The sequence below is a fragment of the Brassica napus genome, chromosome C3 (genome assembly GCF_020379485.1).
Source record: "Brassica napus cultivar Da-Ae chromosome C3, Da-Ae, whole genome shotgun sequence".
Lineage (NCBI taxonomy): Eukaryota > Viridiplantae > Streptophyta > Magnoliopsida > Brassicales > Brassicaceae > Brassica > Brassica napus.
This window is the reverse complement of record NC_063446.1, coordinates 11,405,201-11,429,716: the sequence shown is the minus strand read 5'-3', so window position 1 is coordinate 11,429,716 and position 24,516 is coordinate 11,405,201. Positions and strand designations below refer to the sequence as shown.

The 24,516-nt window shown below is 35.7% G+C and overlaps 2 protein-coding genes across 2 annotated transcripts; both read left to right on the top strand.

Moving 5' to 3' along the window:
* Positions 1-842: 842 nt before the first annotated feature.
* LOC106388137 (BEL1-like homeodomain protein 1) lies at positions 843-4,849 on the top strand. Its single transcript, XM_013828137.3, has 6 exons — positions 843-1,109; positions 1,197-1,245; positions 1,536-2,406; positions 2,982-3,370; positions 3,453-3,513; positions 3,784-4,849. Exons 3-6 carry the CDS (start codon positions 1,603-1,605, stop codon positions 4,549-4,551), a joined length of 2,022 nt encoding a protein of 673 aa, XP_013683591.1. The 5' UTR covers positions 843-1,109; positions 1,197-1,245; positions 1,536-1,602; the 3' UTR covers positions 4,552-4,849.
* Positions 4,850-22,523: 17,674 nt separating this feature from the next.
* On the top strand, positions 22,524-24,107 carry LOC106388139 (E3 ubiquitin-protein ligase PUB23). The gene has a single exon (XM_013828138.3). It carries the CDS (start codon positions 22,695-22,697, stop codon positions 23,919-23,921), a length of 1,227 nt encoding a protein of 408 aa, XP_013683592.1. The 5' UTR covers positions 22,524-22,694; the 3' UTR covers positions 23,922-24,107.
* The last annotated feature ends 409 nt before the right edge of the window (positions 24,108-24,516 follow it).

The window sequence follows — 24,516 nt, the reverse complement described above, 5'->3', positions numbered from 1 at the left end:
GAGGAAGCAAAGGAGGATCATGACGATCTCCCTACTACAGAGATTGAGACAGTGCCCCTTTGGATACCTCGAATCCCTACTTGTCAAATTGATGCATCATGGATCAATAATGACAGTGTCAGTGGCTTAGGGTGGAGTCTTAAGGATCAAATGGGCTTAGAATACTTCGGATTACGGGCGTGTAACAGGAGCCTCTCAGCTTTGCATGCTGAGATGGAAGGGTTATTTTGGGCAGCCTCATGTATGAGAGACAAAAGGATCACTTCGGTATGGTTTGAGACGGACTGCTCGGACTTAGTGGATATGACTACAAACCCGATGGACTGGCCAGCTTTTGCGACAGAGATCGAGGTGTTCCAGAGGTTACAAGAAGATTTCGAGGATGTGCGACTGTCTCATATTCCTCGAAGTCGGAATGGCCGGACAGACGTATTAGCAAAAGATGCAAGAACCAGAGGTTATATTTTCTTCCATATAGATCAGACCCGGACAGATGAAAATGCTCTTCGGAGGATTGACTCGTTTGTTCTCCACTTGATTTAGATTAGATGGGTACACGACAAAAAAAAAAAAATTAGCAGGTGGTGAACGTAAGAACCGTAAACACAACAAAAGTTTAATCGTGGTTACAAGTATCAGTATCAATATGACTTGAAATTCAAGTTCCGACTATACTACAGTATGAATTACACAGTGAGTTCATGTATTAAAAAATAAAAATAATATCGTCATTAAATGAAAGAAACAAAATATGCTTTGGTAATAATGTTACAAAAAAAATACGCTTTGGTAATAGGATATATTTATACCGACCATAAAACAGAAGAAGAAAAAGATAGACAGTGAAAGGAAAATGGTGGCGTACTGTGGGAAGATTAATGAGCGAAGGAAGGAAAAGATGGGTATCTTTTATCCTCTCTCTCTAAATATAATAAATATTCATCTTTTTGTTATATACAATAAGAGACTATATATATAAATATATTTCTCAGCTTTTTAAATGTATTTTATATTTCCCCTTTGAGCTAGAAAAGAGTTGCAGAGATCTTTGAGTCTGACACAGAGACCAAACTCACATAGCAATCATACACACATCTCGACAAACATAGGTATGTAAATTCGTGTGTGTGAGTGAGTCTGTCTCTCTCCCTCTTTCTCTTAGATAGGAATTGTCTAATGTATATTTCCTTTTGCAGCTTGAGATGATCATGAAACACGTGCATCATCAGATCTCTATCAATCCAGGTTCTTCATCTTTCTTTTCTCTTATAATAATAATTCATTTTTCTATCAATTTTGCCTTTTACTCTATTATTTTATTATTTTATTTTCAATCATGATTATGTCTTCATTTACATATCCTTCGATCTTTCTCTCTTTCTCTCTTTCTCTCGTACTCCACAATTCGTTTTTTTTTTCTTCTTGTTATTGATGTGATCAACAATTTTTTCTTTCTTTAACTTTATGATATAGGGATCTATATGAACTTATAGTGTTTTTTGTTGTCTTCTTTGTTTGTTTCTATGATCAATCAGCTTGGTGAACAAAAATCAAGAAAACTATACAGTTTCATTTGTGAATAACGTAACAGTATATAATTCGATGGCTGCTTACTTCCACGGCAATCCACCGGAGATCTCAGCCGGAACCGACGGTGGTTTACAGACGTTGATCCTCATGAATCCAACAACTTACGTACCATACACTCAACAAGACGACGACTCAAACAATAGCAGCAACAACAACAACAACACAAACAACAACAGTTTCGTCTTCCTAGACTCACACGCGCCTCCGCGAAACGCGAACCAGCAGTTCGTCGGCATACCACTCTCTGGCCATGAAGCTGCTTCCATTACAGCCGCCGACAACATCTCTGTACTTCACGGATACCCTCCGCGCGTGCAGTACAGTTTATATGGCAGCCACCAAGTGGATCCCACTCATCATCAAGCTGCGTGTGAGACTCCACGCGCCCAACGAGGCCTTTCTTTGACCCTCTCGTCTCAACAGCAGAAGCAGCAACATCGCCAGACTCTCCATCACGTAGGGTTCGGGTCAGGACCCGGAGAAGATATCCGGGTCGGATCAGGCTCTACAGCATCGGGAGTAACAAACGGTATAGCGAATCTTGTAAGCTCCAAGTACTTGAAGGCAGCGCAAGAGCTTCTAGACGAAGTAGTCAAGGCTGATTCGAATGACATCAACACTAAGTCCCAACTATTCTCATCGAAGAAAGGGACAAGTGTAACTGATACTAAAGCTGTCGGAGAATCCTCCACCGGCGCCAGAGAAGGTTCTGATGGCGGCGGAGAAGCTTCGGGTAAACGTACGGTGGAGCTAGGAACGGCGGAGAGGCAAGAAATACAAATGAAGAAAGCAAAGTTGAGTAGTATGCTTCACGAGGTAACAAACAACAACAACAACACTACATATACCGATATACGTATTATATACCAGCTACTGCTCTCTTATATCACACATGAAGTGGACTTAGAAAAATTTATGGTTAAGATTTTCAGTCATTTTCACTTCATATTATATTTATACTATATTTTTGAGTTTTCTCAAATAACCAATCATATAAAGCTCATCTCTCTTCTCATTAATTTGTCAGACAGATTGATGAATACTCCATCTGCTTCAAATTACAAGATGTTTTAGCCAAAAACACATTAAATTACTTTTATGTAAGAAACATCATTGAATATAAAGTTAAAACAAGTCAGCCAATTATAAAACAATATGTAATTTGTAACTATACAGTTTTCAATAAAGCTAACATTCACCTCAAAATGTGAAAACATGTTATAGTTTGAAACATTTTTATTTCGAAATGTAGAGAGTATTAATTATAGTTCGCTTCCTCTCTTTGTTATTTTTGGAAAGATTAAGAACTTTTATTGATGATATATATAGACAGTTATCAGTTACTGTAATTCATAAGCCTTATTTGACGTTATTGCTTGGGAAATGAAAAGGTGGAGCAGCGATACAGACAGTATCACCAACAGATGCAGATGGTAATCTCATCGTTCGAACAAGCGGCAGGGATAGGTTCTGCCAAGTCATACACCTCCCTCGCACTGAAGACAATATCAAGACAGTTCCGGTGCTTGAAAGAGGCGATCGCTGGTCAGATAAAAGCGGCCAACAAGAGTCTTGGGGAGGAAGATTCTGTGTCCGGTGTCGGGAGGTTTGAAGGGTCGAGGCTCAAGTTCGTAGACAATCACTTGAGACAGCAGAGAGCTCTTCAGCAACTTGGAATGATTCAGCATCCTTCTAATAATGCATGGAGACCTCAACGTGGTCTCCCCGAACGAGCCGTCTCAGTCCTCCGTGCATGGCTTTTCGAACACTTTCTTCACCCGTAAGTAACCCGCATTACATCTATACACATATCCATTACTTTCACTTGAACACACATTAAGTCTTGTCTTTGTTTACATTAGATACCCTAAGGATTCGGACAAGCACATGCTAGCCAAGCAAACAGGACTCACTCGGAGCCAGGTACGTAAGCTTCAAATGATTCTTGTGGTATTGTATGAATTAAGGATACGTATAGACAATTTAGTAAGAAAATTAATTAAAAAAATATAAATAGGAGCATGTATTTATATATTTATTAGTTCCAAAATTTTGGGAACTCAAGACCAATAATTTACATGGTTTTTTTCACCAATAATTTACATGGTTTTTTTCAATATATATATATATATATATATATATTTTACATGGATGTGCCCATAACCGGCTTGGATTTATTTTCTTTCTTATTAGGTGTCGAACTGGTTCATAAACGCGAGGGTTCGGCTATGGAAACCGATGGTGGAAGAGATGTACGCGGAGGAAATGAAGGAGCAAGGAAAGAACATGGGATCCATGGAGAAGACACCAAATTTGGATGAGAACATCGATGATTCTGCTTCTAAGTCAACTAGTAACCAAGAGAAGATCCCCATGGGAGGAGGAGGCCTCGACGATTACCATCTGAATCCCAGTCACAACGGTGACCTAGAAGGCGTCACTGGAATGCAAGGAAGTCCCAAGAGGCTAAGAACAAGCGACGACACAATGATGCAGCCTATAAATGAGGGTTTCAGCTCGAACGAGAAGATCACGATGAAAATTCTAGAAGAACGGCAAGGGATTAGATCAGACGGTGGATACCCTTTCATGGGGAGCTTCGTACAATACCAAATGGATGAGATGTCAAGATTTAATGTGGCTGTCTCGGACCAGGAGCTTTTAACACAGAGGTTCTCAGGAAACATCAATGGCGTGTCTCTCACGTTAGGGTTACCTCATTGTGATAGCTTGTCATCCACGCACCATCAGGGTTTCATGCAGACCCACCATGGAATTCAGATAGGGAGGAGCGTGAAAATAGGAGAAACAGAGGAATATGGAAACTCAGCCATAAATGGTGGCAGCGGCTCGGCGGCAACCGCACATTCATCAGCCGCAGCAGCAGCGGCTTACAATGGGATGAACATACAAAACCAGAAGAGATATGTGGCTCAGTTATTGCCTGACTTCGTTGCTTAAAAGGCAGGAGCAACCAAACAAGGTTATTATACGTTTTTAGTATTTAAATTAGTATATTATTTTCTTATACCATTGAACCATAACAAAGAACAAATTTTAATTTTAGTCTTTGATTACATATGGTCGACGGTTGTATATCGATTTCTATTTTTGTTTTTGTTTTGGTTTCTATTGGGGGATGAATAGGATTGTATGTATATGGGATTAGTTACGTGTAATAGCTTGCTTTTGGGTGTATACCAAAGATACATTTTTATCCTTTTCTTTCACTGTAATAATAAGATAGTGATCTGAGTTATCCAATATACATAACTATATAGTAATAGTATACAACACCTCTCTTTCTTCTATCTCCTTAATTTTGGAGAGAGAAAGGGTTTTCTTCCTTGTTTAGCCGGCATCTCTATGCCTGTGTTTTCTGTTTTGGCATCCGATGTTCGGATTTTGCCTCTAGCAACCGAGCCACCGAGGTATATCTTCTACGTTTTAGTTCAAAAAATGTCTTCTACTTTTTATTATTCTTTATTCTGTCAGAGGTCACGGAAAGAATCTAAGCTGTATGTTTGACAAGAAAAAAATCTAAGATATATAAACTAAGAATATTGTATGCAGAAAGAAAGCGGTTCGAAACTTGATCTTTTTAGAAGTGGATATGTGTTGGACTTCAAATGAAGTTATAAACATTCACACATCAAATGAAGTATAGTTTTCTAAACAATCAGATTCGAAATTTCAACCTGTAAATAATTCAACTAATAATAAATACAACTATGCTAAAATCCAAAGAGTTGCTATTTGGATCGCTGTCATTTTCATTTTTCCAATCTAAGAGCACGATTGCTTACAATTGTGGTTTTACATCTTTTTTTGCTGTCGAACTTCTGTTGTCGGGTTTTGTGATGTTGCTGCAGAATTTTAGTTGTGACTTTTTTGTTGAACAATATATGCTGTCATATCTATCATATCTATCTTATTAAAGTAGAATTACATTTACCATTTGTTTGGAAACATGGATAATATTAAAAAATTAAATATAATGCTGTTCGGAAACATTAATAGCAATAAATTAGAAAAGAAAAAGTAATGGGCTTATGCTATTAAAAAAACTGGAAGTTCATTACATAATATTAAAAAGTAATGGACTTATGTTAGTTGATATACATCTATCTTATTAAAGTAGAAATACTTTTACTATTTGTTTGGAAACATGGATAGTAGTTAAAAAATAAATATAATGTTGTTTGAAAACGTGGATAGCAGTCAGCTAGAAAAGAAAAAGTAATGAACTTATGCTATTAAAAAAATTGGAAGTTCATTACATAATATTAAAAAGTAATGGACTTATGTTATTTGATATACATATTCAAATCAAAATAATAATTTAAAATTGATTTATATCAAAAATTCATTCAAAAATATACATATATTCAAAAATTGATTTTTACTAACATATTTTCCAATAACCATTATAAAAATGTTTTCAATATATATAAGAAAAATACAATACAAAGCCCAATTTCAAACACCAACTTAAATTATTATTTTTATATTTTACATTGAAATTTAAAAATATAATATATGTAATTATTTATATGATTGTACGTACAAAATATTATTAATTATAAGATTACTTATTTGATGGTACGTATAAAATACGATTAATTATATGATAACACATATTTTTGTAACCTATGATGACACATATAAGATATATAATAGTGATTAGGGGTGGGCGTTCGGGTTCGTTTTCAGGTCACTTTGGGATTTTGTGTTCGGTTCTGATCTTTGACGATTCAGTTCGGATTTGGATAACCCATTTAAATTATTTTAAAAAAATTTAAATTTATTATATGCCTTAATTTTTAAAAAATCTATAAACAATAAAATATATTACATACAAATTTGAATAACATATGTTAGAGTGCCTAACTTAACATATAAATTGGTTTGGTTTAAATATTTGGATAGAGAATAAATAATTATTTAAGTATTTTTGGAGTTTTGGAGTTTTGAGTATATATTTTAACTATTTTAGATATTTACGTTTGATTATTTGTATATATTTTCAAGTATTTAAACAAACTTAAAAGTATCATATATATATTCTGAATGTTTTTATATATAATAAATCTAAAATAATTAATATATACAAGTATATAAATCTATTTTGGATATCCAAAATACTTCGGTTCGGATCGGAATAATTCAGATATTTAATCAATTTCCGTTCGGATTTGGCACTACTTATTTGGGTTGGGATCGGTTTGGTTCTTCGAATTCGATTTTTTTTTCAACCCTAAATAGTGACATAAAAAACAAATAGCATCATATTTTTTAAAAAAATATACCCGCGCGGATCAAAATCTAGTTTTGTATTATACCTGTAAAATTTTAGCTATCTATCTTATTAAAGTAGAAGTACATTTACCATTTGTTTGGAAACATGGATAATATTAAAAAATTAAATATAATGCTGTTCGGAAACATGGATAGCAATAATTTAGAAAAAAAAAAGTAATGGGCTTATGCTATTAAAAAATTGGAAGTTCATTACATAATATAAAAAAGTAATGGGTTTATGTTAGTTGATGTACATCTATCTTATTAAAGTAGAAGTACTTTTACTATTTATTTGGAAACATGGATAGTAGTAAAAAAATAAATATAATGTTGTTTGAAAACGTAGATAGCAGTAAGTTAGAAAAAAATAATAATGAGCTTACGCTATTAAAAAATCTGGAAGTTCATTACATAATATTAAAAAGTAATGGGCTTATGTTATTTGATATACATATTCAAATCAAAATAGTAATTTAAAATTGATTTATATCAAAAATTCATTCAAAATTATACATATATTCAAAAATTGATTTTTACTAACATATTTTCCAATAACCATTATAAAAATGTTTTCAATATATATAATAAAAATACAATACAAAGCCCAATTTCGAACACCAACTTAAATTATGTTTTTTAAATTTTACATTGAAATTTAAAAATATAATATATGTAATTATTTATATGATTGTACGTACAAAATATTATTAATTATAAGATTACTTATTTGATGGTACGTATAAAATACGATTAATTATATGATAACACATATTTTTGTAACCTATGATGACACATATAGGATATATAATAGTTATTAAGGGTGAGCGTTCGGGTTCGTTTTCAAGTCACTTTAGGATTTTGTGTTTGGTTCAGATCTTTGAGGATTCAGTTCGGATTTGGATACCCAATTTAAATTATTTTAAAAAATTTAAAATTTATTATATGCTTTAATTTTTAAAAAATCTATGAACAATAAAATATATTACATACAAATTTGAATAACATACGTCAGAGTGCCTAACTTAACATATAAATTGGTTTGGTTTAAATATTTGGATAGAGAATGAATAATTATTTAAGTATTTTTGGAGTTTTGAGTATATATTTTAACTATTTTAGATATATACGTTTGATTATTTGTATATATTTTCAAGTATTTAAATGAACTTAAAAGTATAATATATATATTTTGGATTTTTTATATATATATTAAATAAAAAATAATTAATATATACAAGTATATAAATCTATTTTGGATATCCAAAATACTTCGGTTCGGATCGGAATAATTCAGATATTTAATCAATTTCGGTTCGGATTTGGCACTACTTATTTGGGTTGGGATCGGTTTGTTTCTTCGAATTCGATTTTTTTTCAACTCTAAATAGTGACATAAAAAACAAATAGCATCATATTTTTTTAAAAATATATCCGCGCGGACGCGCGGATCAAAATCTAGTTTTGTATTATACCTGTAAAATTTTAGCTATCTATCTTATTAAATTAGAAGTACATTTACCATTTGTTTGGAAACATATCCTTAATATTAAAAAATTAAATATAATATTATTTGTAAATATGGATAGCAATAAATTAGAAAATAAAAAGTAATGGGCTTATGCTATTAAAAAATTGGAAGTTCATTATATAATATTAAAAAGTAATGGACTTATATTAGTTGATATACATCTATCTTATTAAAATAGAAGTACTTATACTATTTGTTTGGAAACATGGATATTAGTAAAAAAATAAATATAATGTTGTTTGAAAACGTGGATAGCAGTAAGTTAGAAAAGAAAAAGTAATGAGCTTACGCTATTAAAAAAATTGGAAGTTCATTACATAATATTAAAAAGTAATGAGTTTATGTTACTTGATATACATATTCAAATCAAAATAGTAATTTAAAATTGATTTATATCAAAAATTCATTCAAAAATATACATATATTCAAAAATTGATTTTTACTAACATATTTTCCAATAACCATTATAAAAACGTTTTCAATATATATAAGAAAAATACAATACAAAGCCCAATTTCAAATACCAACTTAAATTATGTTTTTTATATTTTACATTGAAATTTAAAAATATAATATATGTAATTATTTATATGATTGTACGTACAAAATATTATTAATTATAAGATTACTTATTTGATGGTACGTATAAAATACGATTAATTATATGATAACACATATTTTTGTAACCTATGATGAAACATATAGGATATATAATAGTGATTAGGGGTGGGCGTTCGGGTTCGTTTTCAGGTCACTTTGGGATTTTATGTACTGTTCAGATCTTTGAGGATTCGGTTCGGATTTGGATAACCAATTTAAATTATTTTAAAAAATTTAAAATTTATTATATGCTTTAATTTTTTAAAAATCTATAAAAAATAAAATATATTACATACAAATTTGAATAACATATGTCAGAGTGCCTAACTTAACATATAAATTGGTTTGGTTTAAATATTTGGATAGAGAATAAATAATTATTTAAGTATTTTTGGAGTTTTGGAGTTTTGAGTATATATTTTAACTATTTTAGATATTTACGTTTGATTATTTGTATATATTTTCAAGTATTTAAACGAACTTAAAAGTATCATATATATATATTCTGGATGTTTTTATATATATTAAATCTATAATAATTAATATATATAAGTATATAAATCTATTTTGGATATCCAAAATACTTCGGTTCGGATCGGAATAGGTTTCAATTCTTCAAATACCAAAATTTTGAATAATTCAAATATTTAATCAATTTCGGTTCGGATTTGGCACTACTTATTTGGATTGGGATCGGTTCGGTTCTTCGAATTCAATTTTTTTTCAACCCTAAATAGTAACATAAAAAAAAATAGTATCATATTTTTTAAAAAATACATCCGCACGGACGCGTGGATCAAAATCTAGTTTTGTATTATACCTGTAAAATTTTAGCTATGAATTTTTAAAATAAAACATTGATAAATAATTAAATATTAATGGTATATTTTAGAAAAAAATATGTTCTCATTATTTTATATTGAAATTATATTAATAAATATTAATCAAAACTTATAAACTAATTAATTAGTGTTTAAATTACAAAATAATTATGATAAACAGTTAACATATGCAATTTTTATTAAATGCCATATTTATGTAATATGGAGAGATTTACACATATTATATAGACTTTGCAATATTTAATGGATATATATGTAACAAAATATATTATTATATTCAGATTAAGTAAATATATATTGTGTATATTTCAAAAAAGTATTATTATTGAGAAAATGATACGTTTTATAGGAAAAAGGAAGTCATAAAATAAAATTAATTAGATTGGCTGTGAAATTTATAAACTTAATCAAATTTTGATTGTATTGATATTATTGATTTAGATAGAACTGAGGATGTGTAGATCATTCACATCAATCACCAATCACTCGCTAGAAAAATATAACTATCTCCAAAACCTCTGAAAATAAGTATCTGTGAACTGTTGTTAAAATCCAAAGAGTTCCTAATTTATGTCTTTGTCTTGTTATAGATTTTTTTGTTTTATAAATTGTTAAAATATAAAAAGAAAGTTAAAACTCTAGAGTTTTATAATTTTTAGAGTTTTTTCGTAGGTGTTTAAATATAGTTAATGGTTAATTTAAACCCTAAGCATTTAAATCCTAATTTCATTTGAAAACGAAAATTTAGACCAACATCGAACGATATCCTAGAGCGATGGTATAATATAGAGGACTTGTACCAATATGTTCTTTTAAAATGTCAAATAATGAACTCTCTATTTAGAGGACTTATACCAAGATATCATAAATACAGTGAAACCTCTATAAATTAATAATGTTTGGAATACACTAAAACTATAACTTTTATTAATTTATAGAGAATTAATTTATCGATATACTAATTGAACCAAAAACTCAATTTGAGACTATAAAATTATATTATTTTATAGAAATTTTTAGTGTATATTAATTTATAAAGTATTAATTTAAAGAATATCAGAGCGAGATAGACGAAAATCTACAAAAAGACCATTCACATCAATCAGTTGATGTAGATCATTCACATCAATCGCTTCGAGGTTCAACCCGCGTTGCACTCGCCAAACCGACCAATCTTCATTCTTCATCTCTTTTTGAACCACAATGCTTCTAAACATCTGTGATCACTCCATAGGACATTCCAATACCTGATAAAGATATATGAATGCAATATAGATCTTAAAGATGCTTAATTCCTAATCTATATGATTAATGTGTACAAAATGGATGGTTAAAACAATGCAAATATGCAAGATATCAACTCCCCCAAACTTGTTCTTTACTTATCCTCAAGTGAACTTGCAAGAACTCATAAGGGAGAGAGATTTGAAGGTGGGAGCTCATAGCCAAAAGAAACACTTCCTAGCACTCAACTTAACATCCTAAAGAAACATAGCAAATAGCATGAGCAACTCTCTTATTATACTCTAGTTTCTCTAGGTCTATCAATACTCTTATGCCTCTACGCAAGTTGCAAAACTCATCAACTAACAAGTTCCTTCAACCAGCTCTCACATTGATTCACACACACACACAAGGTGAATTCTCACAAATGGGCACATGATCTCAATCATTTGGCTAGGTAAGAAATGGTCCAATGTGAATGAAGAGGAGGGTTCAAATGTATCATTTCAAGGTGGTTATCACTCAAAAACAAGGAGTTTGATCATTATGCAAAATTTATCTAAGACTAGAAGAAATTTATGCATACATAGATCCATTTTCATCATTCTACCATTTTCCTAAGTGATTACAAGCTCTACCTTTTTTATCCCCATCCCAAAACCAAAATATCACCCACTCACATCACTCACCCAATGAATAACTATCTTTTTCTTTTGACTCAACCAACTAGGGATTTTTATTTACTTTTTACAACACTTAGCTCTAACTCTTTCTCATTTCCCTTCCCACCTTCTCATTGATTCTTTTTTTTTTTTTATAAGGGGGAAGGTTCCTTTGTACACAATCTAGAGCTTCATTCTTTCCTTTTGGCCCTAGGATTTTTCCTTTTTTTCCATGACACTTTGCTCATCTTTCTCACTCCCCAAACCCAAAATATTAACATTTAGAATACACAAACCCACTCACCATCCCCAAATGCTAGCTCATTATCCTAGCAAGAGATGAGAACAAATCAATGTCGCCTCCAATACTCTCAAGATTTTGCACATGACAAGCTATCAAAAGAGGCCTCACTCATGCAAATCAATGTTCGGTCTCAAGGAATGGCTAGGGTTGTAGGGTATGGAGTGTCATTTGGGTTAACAAAAAGTGGTATAATGGAATAAGATAACCCAAATGTGTATGAGATCCATGATCAAGTATGCAAGTGCCCATATGCAAGAGAGATTAAGTTCATTCAAGCCAAGTTCAGTTTGGAGCTGATTTTAAGAACAATGCCAATATCAAGCAAGCAAACAAGTTTCAAGAAGAGTTTTCAAGGCTCGAAGCATGCAAAGCTTTCAAGAGATGCTTAAGCTACTTGATATGTTTAACTAGGGTGCCACTTTGAGTTCTAGACAAGGGTTCTTTACAAGGCATTTTAAATCATTGCTCCCTATGCAAGTGAATGCAACCTATATGCTATAGACTCAATCCTAAAAGTGCAAGTGATGCAACTACATGCTTCTTTTTGTGTTTTTTCAAATTTTTCAAAATTTTTTTCTATGTATATATGTATGTACAATGCAATCCATGAGACTCAAATCATCAAAGAAAACATGATCAAATACTTGGTACATCCCCCAAGCTTAGTTCACACAGTCTCTGTGTTAGGAAGTTGAAGGAGATACCTAAAAGAGTGATAAATGCAAAGAAAAACTGGTATATACAATGGAAAGGTAGAGGAGTACCTCACTATGGAGCTTGGGAAGAGGCTGTTGCCTCATCCTTGGTGTCAGCGTCCTCATCAGTTGAGGCAAAGGATGGAGATTTGTTTCCCAAAGCGGAGGGTAGAGCTGGTGGGTTTCTCTTCCGGCGGAGCAGCTGTTTCTTAGTGGCAGGAAAACTGAGTGCCAAAGGGCCAATTGAGGGCTGGGGCTGGGGGGTAAGGAAGTCAAAGTCTGTTGTTGAGCATCCTGCTACAGCTCCTCTAGTCAGTATATCAGCCACCTTCTTCATGAACTGAGCTGAAGCTTCAGCTTGCCTCTTTATAGTCTTACTCAACTCCTTGCACTTGTTCTTGAGCTTGAAGATAGTTATGTCCTGAGCTTTGTTCCATCTTTGGAGATTGCCAATATGCTCATGAGCTTGGCGAAGGGGACCACTGGCCAAAGCTCCAGGACGCTGATCAAAGTGGTAACGAGGAGGACCACCGAGAAGCTCAGAGTTTAAACCAAAAGTATCTTCCTGGTACATATCACATTTATCCGCAGTCTTCTTCTTCTTTGGAGAGCTCATGGGGCCTAGAGGACCATGGGGTGCAAGGAAGTGTTCTTCTCCAATATCAAAGCTAACGCTCATGGCTGCTTCAAGCTTGTTAGGTTCTAGTTTGGGAGAAGCACTTCAACCTCCTTTGTAGACTGTAGGTAAGAGTAGACACAAACTCTATTGAATCTTCCACTGAAGTACTGAGCTTTCTTCAAGTAGCTTCCATCCAAGAAGAACGGACCAGTTGCATCATCTCCCAAGGGGATATCCTTGTACTAAAGCAATGGAGTTATCAAGCCACCAATTCCAATCTGAGGTTCAGAGTCACTTGTTGTCCAAGCCCATTCTTTGTAGTGGATGAGGCGCTTCACAAAGAATCCCACCATTCCAAAGTTCTTGTAGAAATCAGTGTTGACAAGAGGCAACTAAGGGGGTGAAGCATAATGTTGGACAGTTTGGTGAAGAAGTTGTAGCTCTTCATCATTAACAGTTTCTAGTTCTTTCCTTGGGAAGATGGTGTGGACAATCAACCTGTGGAGATAGCGCACTGAAGGATGGCGAATGTAAGCATTCTTGTCACGGCTGGGCCTGCGATCCTTGCCCGCCAACACTTTCCAAACCAGTTTGGCAATGCTCTCTTCCTTGGGGGCATCATAAAGTATGGGGATGGATGATTCCTCCAAATCTTTAAGACCAAGTGCTTGTCCAATCTCCTTGAAGGTCATGTAGTGAACCTTCTCATGGACCTTGAATTTGATCTTCCCCCATCCTTGCCTCACACGCTTAGAGGTGTGAAAGGTGGCCTCCAATGATGCCAAGAACTGACATGAGACCTCTTCATATGTAGGGTGAGTCATGGAGAAGAAGCTTTGCATGTTCATGTGCTCCAGCATTGATTTGATGTCTTCATCTATCTCCAAATCCTCCATAATCTTGATATCCGCAAATCTAGTTGGAGGACACAACACACATTTCTTCAAATGTGCAAACAGCTCAGATTCTGTTGGCTTCTTGGTCATATCCCTCTCGACATCAACCTTTTTGCCCTTAGACATCTTGACTTTCTTGAGGGGGTTTGGTCTTCTTTAGTGATGTCTTCACTGTCTTCCACTTGAGGAAGAACTATCCCCTTGTCCTTTGGCTCCTTAGATCTTTTGGGAGGAGCTAACTTTCTACCACCAACAACCTCTCCCTCAACAGTGGCAACTTGCTTTCCATCTCTCTTTTCTTGATCTTTTGATTTCTTTGCTGCCAAGGCTTGTTGCCTAGAAGTCCCTCCTGTTGCAGTCGTGGAGGTTAAAGGCTTTCCAGTCCTAGCAGTCTCTTGTTTTGCAACCTCTTTCTTCTCAGCTTCCATCATGTTTTGGTTTTTTCTCCCCATTGGTACCTGCGAATATCAAACCTTGGGAAAGAATAAGCACATGGAAGAAAGAGACTTGATAGTGCAAATGTGAATTCAACTCATGATCACCTAGCTTAAGCAAAAACTATCACATTGCACACAAGTTTTTTTATATAAAACCACAAGAGAGAGCCATGAGCAAAGACTAAAGCTCTTAAGCAAAATTTAAGCATTAAAACAATTCTTCAATGAGAAAGTTTTCTAATCAAGCTCTCAAACATCGTAACTAACCAAGCCAAACCAAATTCATACTCAATTATTGCAATTTTGAAAAATCCTCAAATCTCATGAACCCTAATTTTCAAAGTTCAAATTTAACTCAAATTCACCATAGAATCAACAACCCAACATGATATATAAGCTTTCCCTAGTCTATTTCACAAGAATCTAGCAAGAGAAAGATCAAATTTAAAGTTCAAATTTCTAGGGTTCATGAAGCCTACGAAATTGATCTTTGTGATACAATACCTTGCTCTGGATGAATGGAAATGATGAATTGAATCAAGGAAATAGACTACAGGGGCGAAAGCTTTGATTTATGAAGAAGAATGAAGTGATTTGGTGGAGAATTGAGTGAGATATGGGGTGATTTGGTGTGGGGAGGGTTAAAAGAGTTTGAGTGTTTGTGAAAAAGAGAAAGGAGAAGAGAGAGAGAGTCGCGGGGTAGGGGGTAGTTTAAGGGCGAATTGGGTCGGGTCAACGGGTTTCTGGGTCGGGTCCGTGGGTTTAAGGTCAGAAACCATACCTGAGCGGGTTTGAACCCTTTAACGCGGGTAGGAGGAACCGCAGGGAACCCACGTCGTCGATCCCGCGTCGAAACGTCGTCGCCTCTCCAGCTCCGTGTGCGCGGGTAAGCGATCCCACGTCATCCAACCCGCGTGAGGTCCACTACAAACTTTTTTTTTTAAATCCTAGTGAAGTATGTACAAGGATAGACATGGGACTTCCTCCCAAGTGAGCTTGTTTTAAGTCTCTAGCTTGACTTTGTTTTCCTTTGGCAAGGCGGAGACGGTGTCAGAGAGTGAAACCGAGATTCCTTTCTCCTCCATTATGGTTCCCATGTAGAGCTTAACTCTTTGTCCATTGATTGTAAAGTCTCCACCATTCTTGTTCCATAACACAATTTCTCCATATGGCCTAACTTCCTTGATCTTGAAAGGACCATACCATCTTGACTTGAGCTTCCCAGAGAACAACTTCAATCTAGAGTTGTAGAGAAGCACTTGATCTCCAGCACTGAACTCTCTCTTCAAGATCTTCTTGTCATGAAAAGCTTTGGTTTTCTCCTTGTAGATCCTTGAGTTCTCAAAATCATCCAGTCTAATCTCATCAAGTTCATTGAGTTGGAGAAGTCTCTTCTCCTTGGCACTCTTGATGTCAAAATTCAGCAACTTAACAGCCCACAATGCCTTGTACTCAAGCTCAACTGGTAGATGACAAGTCTTTCCATACACAAGGTTGAAAGGTGTGGTTCCCAAAGGAGTCTTGTAAGCGCATCATCAAGCTTGTCAGACCAATCTTTCCTTTTAGTCCCCACAATCTTCTCTAGGATAGATTTGATTTCCCTGTTGGAGATCTCAACTTGCCCACTTGTCTGAGGATGGTAAGGTGTTGCCACCTTATGCTTCACACCATTCTTCTTGAGAAGACCTTCAAACAGCTTGTTGATGAAGTGAGAGCCTCCATCACTGATCACAACTCTTGGGACTCCAAACCTTGGAAAATGGTGCTTTTGAACATCTTGATCACAACTTTAGAATCATTGGTGGGACTTGCTACAGCTTCCACCCACTTGGAGACATAGTCCACAGTTACAAGGATGTACTTCTTGCCAAAAGATGATGGGAATGGTCCCATGAAATCAATGCCCCGCACATCAAACACCTCCACGTCTAGAATTAGGTTTTGAGGCATCTCATTCCTTTTGGTGATGTTCCCTCTCCTTTGGCATGAATCGCACTTAGAGACAAAGTCTTGAGTGTCCTTGAACATATGAGGCCACCAAAACCCAGCTTGTAACACCTTTGAAACAGTCTTGAAAGTAGCAAAATGACCTCCATAGGATGATCCATGGCAGTGTGTAAGAATCCCATCAACTTCTTCTTTAGCTACTACTCTTCTATAGAGTTGATCTCTACAAAGTATGTAGAGGTAAGGCTCATCCCAATAGTATCTCTTCACATCTTTGTAGAACTTCTTCTTGCCATATCCCTCAAGACCCAATGTCTCTCTTCCACAAGCTAAGTAGTTCACCAAATCAACATATCAAGGACCTTTCTCTTAAGTTGCCTTCACCTCTTCAAGCTTCTTTCCAGTTTCACAAACTGCTACTACTGCTCTAATAGCCATGATCTGTTTTTCTGGAAGTCCTTTATCAATGGGGATCCCACACTCAGTCTAGACAAATGATCAGCTACACCATTCTCAACTTTTGGCTTGTCTTTGATCTCAAGATCAAACTCTTGTAGCAGCAGGATCCACCTTAACAGTCTTGGCTTAGCATCCTTCTTGACCAAAAAGTGTCTCAATGCAGCATGATCAGTGTAGACTATGACTTTTGACCCAACCAAATAGCTTCTGAACTTCTCAAAGGCATAGATAATGGCTAACAGCTCCTTCTCAGTTGTAGCATACTTGATTTGGGTTTCATCAAGAGTTCTACTTGCATAGTAGATCACATGAGTCTTCTTGTCTTTCTTCTGACCAAGGACAGCTCCCACAGCATAGTCACTAGCATCACACATGATCTCAATGGGAAGATCCCAATCTAGTGGCTGCACAATGGGGGCACTAACCAGCTTATCCTTCAATGTCTTGAATACTCCAAGACATTCCACATCAAAGTTGAAAGCAGCCTCCTTGCATAGAAGCTTAGTCAATGGTCTAGCTATCAAGGAGAAGTCTTTGATGAATCTTCTTTAGAATCCGGCATGACCAAGGAAGCTTTTAGTGTCTTTCACTGTCTTTGGCGGAGCTAACCCAACCATCACATCAATCTTGGCCTTGTCCACCTCAATCCCCTTCTCTGAAATCTTGTGTCCAAGCACAATCCATTCCTTAACCATGAAGTGACACTTCTCCCAGTTCAACACAAGGTTGGTGTCCTCACATCTCTTTAGGACCCTGCAAAGATTAGACAAACAAACAGAAAACAAAGATCCGTAGACAGAGAAGTCATCCATGAACACCTCCACAACATCTTCTATAAGATCAGAGAAAATAGACATCATGCATCTTTGGAAAGTGGCTGGAGCATTACATAGCCCAAATGGCATCCTTCAATAAGCAAATGTACCATAAGGGCATGTGAATGTTGTTTTCTCTTGATCCTTTGGATGTATGGGGATTTGGAAGAATCCTGAATATCCATCAAGAAAACAATAATAGAGATAATTTGCAAGTCTCTCTAGCATTTGATCAATGAATGGCAATGGAAAATGATCATTTCTAGATGCTAAGTTAAGTTTTCTATAATCTATGCACATCCTATGTCTTGTTATTGTTCTTGTTGGTATTAGTTCATCCTTATCATTTTTAACCACAGTAATTCCACCCTTCTTTGGGACAACATGCACAGGAGACACCCATTTGCTATCTGAAATATGATAGATTACACCTGCATCTAGGAGCTTTAGAATCTCTTTCTTAACAACATCTTTCAAGTTGGGGTTCAACCTTCTTTGATGTTCTATAGAAGTCATTGATTCATCCTCTAGATGTATCCTATGCATGCATAAAGAAGGTGATATCCCTTTAATATCATCTAGTGAGTAGCCTATTGCCTTTCTATACTTTTTAAGTTCATTCAAAAGTTTAGAAAATTCAGTTTCATTCAATTCACTACTCACAATGACAGGATATGTCTGATTAGGTCCAAGAAAGGCATACCTTACACCAAGGGGAAGAGGTTTAAGCTCCACTTTTGGTGCTTTGAGTTCACTCCAATCATCTTCTTGGAGGTTCTCTTGTTGATCATCTGAGGCAGCATGATGAACTTCTTGTGGAAGCTCTATGAAGTTGTCTTCTCCACTTTTCAAGGCAACGGCGCCAAATTTGAAATGGACTTTTCAAGGGTCCTAATTCAAATAATGTAGTATTTAAGATGTCAATCCATTTCTAGGAGTTTTAATGCAGAGAGAATTCATGTTCAAACTTAAGCTAAATGCAATCAAAGTGATAGGGTGATTCAATCAAGCTAACAAGGTTCTAACACAACTAACTAGCAACTTTAAAGCAATTGGATAAATGATGAGCCATGAGTATAGGAATTTGATTTCAGATGACTATGATTTAATCTAAAATGGCAAGCTTCAATTAACATATTTCCCTAAGTCTAGATAACATTTCTAAGCTAGTTCTTTATCAAGACAAAAGCTCATTTACTCTCATAGATCAAACATTTCTTTGGTTTGTGTCTAGCTAGCAATCATTAAGAACAGATCATTCAACTATCAAAACTCCCCCAACATCAAATGTCTTTGGTAGGGTAAGTTAAGAGCATGTTGGGTTGACTCAGACATTTCATCGAACACCTTTCAGGCGATGAAATGTCTAGATTTCTAATCTGAGATGACCAACTCTAGATTAGCATTAAGATCACTCAATCAAACAAGGAAACATATTAATCTATTTTAGACATTCTAGATCATCACTTAATCATCCTAATCATCCTAACCCATGAATCCAAAGATGACTACTCACTAACTGTCATGATAAACCCAAGAATCAATGATGATTTGGTGTTAATCATGATTAGTGGTCAAGATAATTAAGCAATCACAAAAGATAATGATCAAGATTAGATCTTTCACCTAAAAGTGCTTTTTTTTATTAGATAGAAAACAAGATAAGATCCAACTTTAGGATTACAAGAGTATTTATAACTTTTTGGAAAACCTAATGGCTTCCTTTAAAAAGTCTAAAATGTCCTTAAAAATGTCTAAATTCGACTAAGGCAAAGGCGCGACCCGGGTAGAAGTCATCAGCCACAACCCGCGCGACCCTAACCCGCGTTGGAGCGTCGAGCGGCTCCACTTCATGCGCGCGGGTAGCTCACCCCGCGTCCTTTTCCCCGCATGACCCCGTCGACGAAGCTCTATCTCAGTGCGCATGGATACAACACCCCGCGTCTTCGACCCTGCGTTGGAACGTCGACGAAGCTCACTCTCCCAGTACACGCGGGTAGGCGGACCCGCGTGATCCAAGCCGCGTCGGAGCTCTTCGTTGCTTCTTCTTGATGAGTCGACGCGGGTAAGTGAACCCGCGTGGTTCAACCCGTGTTGCACTCGCCAAACCGACCAATCTCCATTCTTCATCTCTTTTTGACCCACAATGCTTCTAAACATCTCCAATCACTCCATAGTACATTCCAATACCTGATAAAGACATATAAATGCAATATGGATCCTAACTAGATGTTTAATTCCTAATCTATATGATCAATGTGTACAAAATGGATGGTTAAAAAAATGCAAATATGCAAGATATCAGAAGCAACCTTGTGATTAATGGTATCGGATGTCGAAGATGTGTCAAGATAGATGACAAGAAAAACTTGTTGAAAGAAAGAAATGCAGTCCTTAGTTTGGAAAAGAGAATGAGAGAAGTCAATTTAAGTTCTATATCGAATATATAATAATGGACTCAACAAATTCCAACAGATTTCATATATTTATATATACGGCATGAAATCAAATACTTGGTGACGTTTCCTGGAAATCTCGAATAACTTTGCTAATGAAAAGGAAGTAAAAGAAGAACAAAAGGAATCTTAAAAATATATAAAATTGTTTTTTAGGAAACAAAAATAATATAAAATTGTTAGAAGATCTTCAGATGCATTGTACCCCCTGTTCGGAACTACGCTAGGCGCTAGTCGGGCGGCAACCCCGGGCCTAGCGAGTTACCAAAAAATCGGGGATTAATCGGGGTATACGCGGGGATTAGTTTTTTCTATTTTTAATTATAAATATATGTATATATATTATTACATGTGAGAGTTTGACGTAGAAACATCAGTAGTCTAGTGGCGTAGGTCGCTTGTAGAGCTTTTAGAGGTACACGGTTCGATGTCTCCCTGTTGCAAGTTTTATTTTGTTTTTATTAGAGCACGAGTTCAAAAAAAATTAAAAAATCACTTGTATTTGTCCCACATCGGTTAGCTCTGACTAAAGGGAGTCTTGAAGTTTGCTATAAATAAACATAGACCAGGAGTAACCCCTTTCAAGACGAATGGGCTTATTATATGGGCTCGAGTATTTGTCAACGAAGTCCAATATTTTACTGATAAAATCGGTTTAATTGGCGAGTAATCGGTTAATAAAACGATTAATCGGAATTCCGATTAATTGCACCGATTCGGTCAAAATCGCGGCGGTTGACCTCCGTCTAACGGCTAGGCGGCCGCCTAAGCGGTTAGGCGGCCGCGTTTTAGAACACTGATTGTACCTAGCAGTTGCAATTGTTAGCGTAAAGTAATATTATATTACTGAAATTGCTAAAAGAGTGTGGTCAAATAAACTAGCGAACTAGTTTGCAGGAAGATATAATATTATATATATTGTTATAATTCTAAGAAAATTTCACACACGCCACATTCATGCATCTATAATGTATAGTGGTAATATCTTTTAAACCGTGTTATTTCTTGCGTGGGTGTGGCATAAGTTGTTGATGGTCCACACTACTGATTTGAATCTGATCCAGCCGTAATATGATACGTTTGGGCCACGTACATGTGATCTTCCACTTAGCTGAATTTATGTCGGTGAGAGTCGACTAATTGTTTATATGATTTTAGCGTTTAAAAATATAATTTTTACTAAAGCATGTGTAAATTCCTATCATAAACTCAAATACGACACGATTTAACATGATCGACTTGATGCTCATGTTATATTTCTAAGCCGTATCTAATATAGTGGTTTCATCTCATAAAAGTCCAATATTGTCCATTTTCTTAGACTTGGACATCTAAACAGACAGCCGTTTACAATTATATCATGATCCACGTCCAGAATTGTCAAATTATGAAATGTCACAAAACGGTTAAATGAGATGTCAATATTCAAGATTCGTAGAAGAGCCTAGAAATTTTGTATACGGACTCGATACCTACGAAACTCAGATTTACCCGTTTGTGTAACCTGATGATATAAATTTTAATTCTTATTGCAAACAACCAGATATGTTCGGTGCCGATAAACAAGTTTCCAGGAGAATAGTCGGTTGGAGTTCGGCCAGATATCATGAATTATAAAAAGTATTTTGCATAGAACAATATAAGTTATAATTTTGTATGGGTCCAACGGACCGTTAATGCACTTAGGGTTTGTCGGTAACAAAAGAAGAAACAATCAATGGCATATGAATAAAACAACTAGACACGAAAGCAAACACTTTTTCTTTCACCAATCACCACCGCCACAACCCAATAACTCTCGTTATCACCGATTTATCAGCATTAATTTTCTTATCTGTTTGGTTACAAATTTCACTTTGAAAAGTCAAACCTCTTAATACTTCTCACGTGTTCTTAAAACTTTATTTTCGTACTCCACCCAACTCAAAAGAAAAAACAAAGTCAATTATTTGTTCCTCGTTAGTTCCATAAGAAAACAATACTAATAAACTTACATAGGGGCAGTTTTTTTTAATATTTTTGGCATATACAGGGACAGCTTTACAAAGAATTTGCAATATAGTATTTGTATTTTCCGTGTTTTGACTTTTTAATAATTGTGGATTTCAGCCATCTCCTTTATATTTAAACCACCCAAACTCCACTCTCTCTTCTTCCTAACTTATTCAAACCAATACATCTTCCCAAAACCCAACTACTACATCTCGTGGCAAGAAAAATATATAATTCTTGTTTTGTTTCCTCAGCTTCTTTGATCATATATTCATCTGGGTTCTCATCAAACTTCACAACCTCTTCATTACTTTTTCCGGAGGATTAATGGATGAAGAGATCGAGATCCCACCGTTCTTTCTTTGCCCCATCTCTCTAGAGATCATGAAAGATCCAGTAATAGTCTCTACGGGAATAACCTACGACAGAGACAGCATCGAGAAATGGCTCTTTTCAGGAAAGAAGAACTCGTGTCCAGTCACAAAACAAGACATAACCGACGCAGATCTCACGCCGAACCACACTCTTCGCCGTCTCATCCAATCTTGGTGCACTTTAAACGCCTCTTACGGTGTAGAGAGGATCCCTACCCCGAGATCTCCTATATGTAAATCTGAGATCGAAAAACTCATCAAAGATTCAGCCTCTTCGCATAAAAACCAGGTCATGTGTCTCAAACGACTTCGTCAAATCGTGTCGGAGAACGCCACCAACAAACGGTGTTTGGAGGTGGCAGGAGTTCCAGAGTTCTTGGCCACCATCATAAGCAACAACGGGTTTGACTCTTCGATGAGCTTGAGCGACGAAGCCCTCAGCTTACTCTACCATCTTGAGTCTTCAGAGACGGTCCTCAAGAATCTTTTGAACAACAAGAAAGGTGGCAATATCGTAAAGTCATTGACCAAGATCATGCAGAGAGGGATCTACGAGTCAAGAGCCTATGCGACTTTGCTTCTAAAGAACATTCTTGAAGTAGCGGATCCAATGCAGATTATGACCTTGAAGCCATCGGTTTTCACCGAGGTTGTCCAGATCTTGGACGACAGAATCTCACACAAGGCGACAAAAGCCGCGATGCATATATTGGTGACCACGTGTCCCTGGGGAAGAAACAGACACAAGGCCGTGGAAGCTGGAGTGATCTCGGTGATAATCGAGCTTCTGCTGGACGAGAGCTTCTCATCAGATAGGAGAGGTCCAGAGATGGCGATGGTGGTTCTTGATATGTTGTGTCAGTGTGCGGAGGGACGAGCCGAGTTCTTAAATCATGGAGCAGCCATAGCAGTGGTGTGCAAGAAGATACTTAGGGTTTCTCAGACGGCTAGCGATAGAGCTGTTAGGGTTTTGTTATCGGTGGGAAGGTTCTGCGCTACACCGGCTTTGCTGCAAGAGATGTTACAGTTGGGGGTTGTAGAAAAGATGTTTTTGGTGCTCCAGGTTAGCTGTGGAAGCAAGACTAAAGAGAAGGCAAAGGAGTTGCTTAAGTTACACGCTAGAGTTTGGAAAGACTCGCCTTGTCTCCCAAGAAACATGATTCTTGCATATCCCTCGTGATGAAAACCAAGAGAACAACGTAAGGTTATGCAAGCGAGTCTGATACTCAATGAGTGCAGACGCTTATATGAGCGTTATTCTTCGTATTTTTGTTGAAAAGACTAGTGGTTGATTCGGCAAAATGGATTTTTAATTCCTCAAGTATTTGTAATCAACACTTTTATATATCCAACTACTACTTGTGCATATTTATTCCTCGACTAAATGTTGACCACGCTGAATCATACTAAAAAAAAGTCAACCGTTAACCTTTTAACAGAAAAGTTAGCTCTCGTTAAAAAAATTGGTTTTTGTATTTTGAAAACTATAAATCCCTAAAATTGATTCTTCGTATGATTTCGAGGGATCCGGCGTGAACTAGACACATCTGGAGAATAAAAAACATGATTTTTGTTCAGGTACACAACAAATCTCCTATGATCTTTGCTCATTCAAGTGTTCAAGTGTAGATAATATGGGAAATTGTTCATCAGAATTTTTTGTTCTTAGAGAAACAAACAAAATTGCAAAGAGATCAATGAAATCACATATTAGATGGCTATTCTCACTTGTTCAATATTGTGAAAAGCTTTTGTTCGTCGTACGGGTGTTTTTA

Bases quoted from the DNA above. Each gene is read 5' to 3' on its own strand.
- LOC106388137 (XM_013828137.3), top strand. From the start codon at position 1,603: ATGGCTGCTTACTTCCACGGCAATCCACCGGAGATCTCAGCCGGAACC. The intron at 2,407-2,981 runs GTAACAAACAAC...GGAAATGAAAAG, and splicing joins TGAGTAGTATGCTTCACGAG to GTGGAGCAGCGATACAGACA. The intron at 3,514-3,783 runs GTACGTAAGCTT...CTTTCTTATTAG, and splicing joins CAGGACTCACTCGGAGCCAG to GTGTCGAACTGGTTCATAAA.
- LOC106388139 (XM_013828138.3), top strand. From the start codon at position 22,695: ATGGATGAAGAGATCGAGATCCCACCGTTCTTTCTTTGCCCCATCTCT.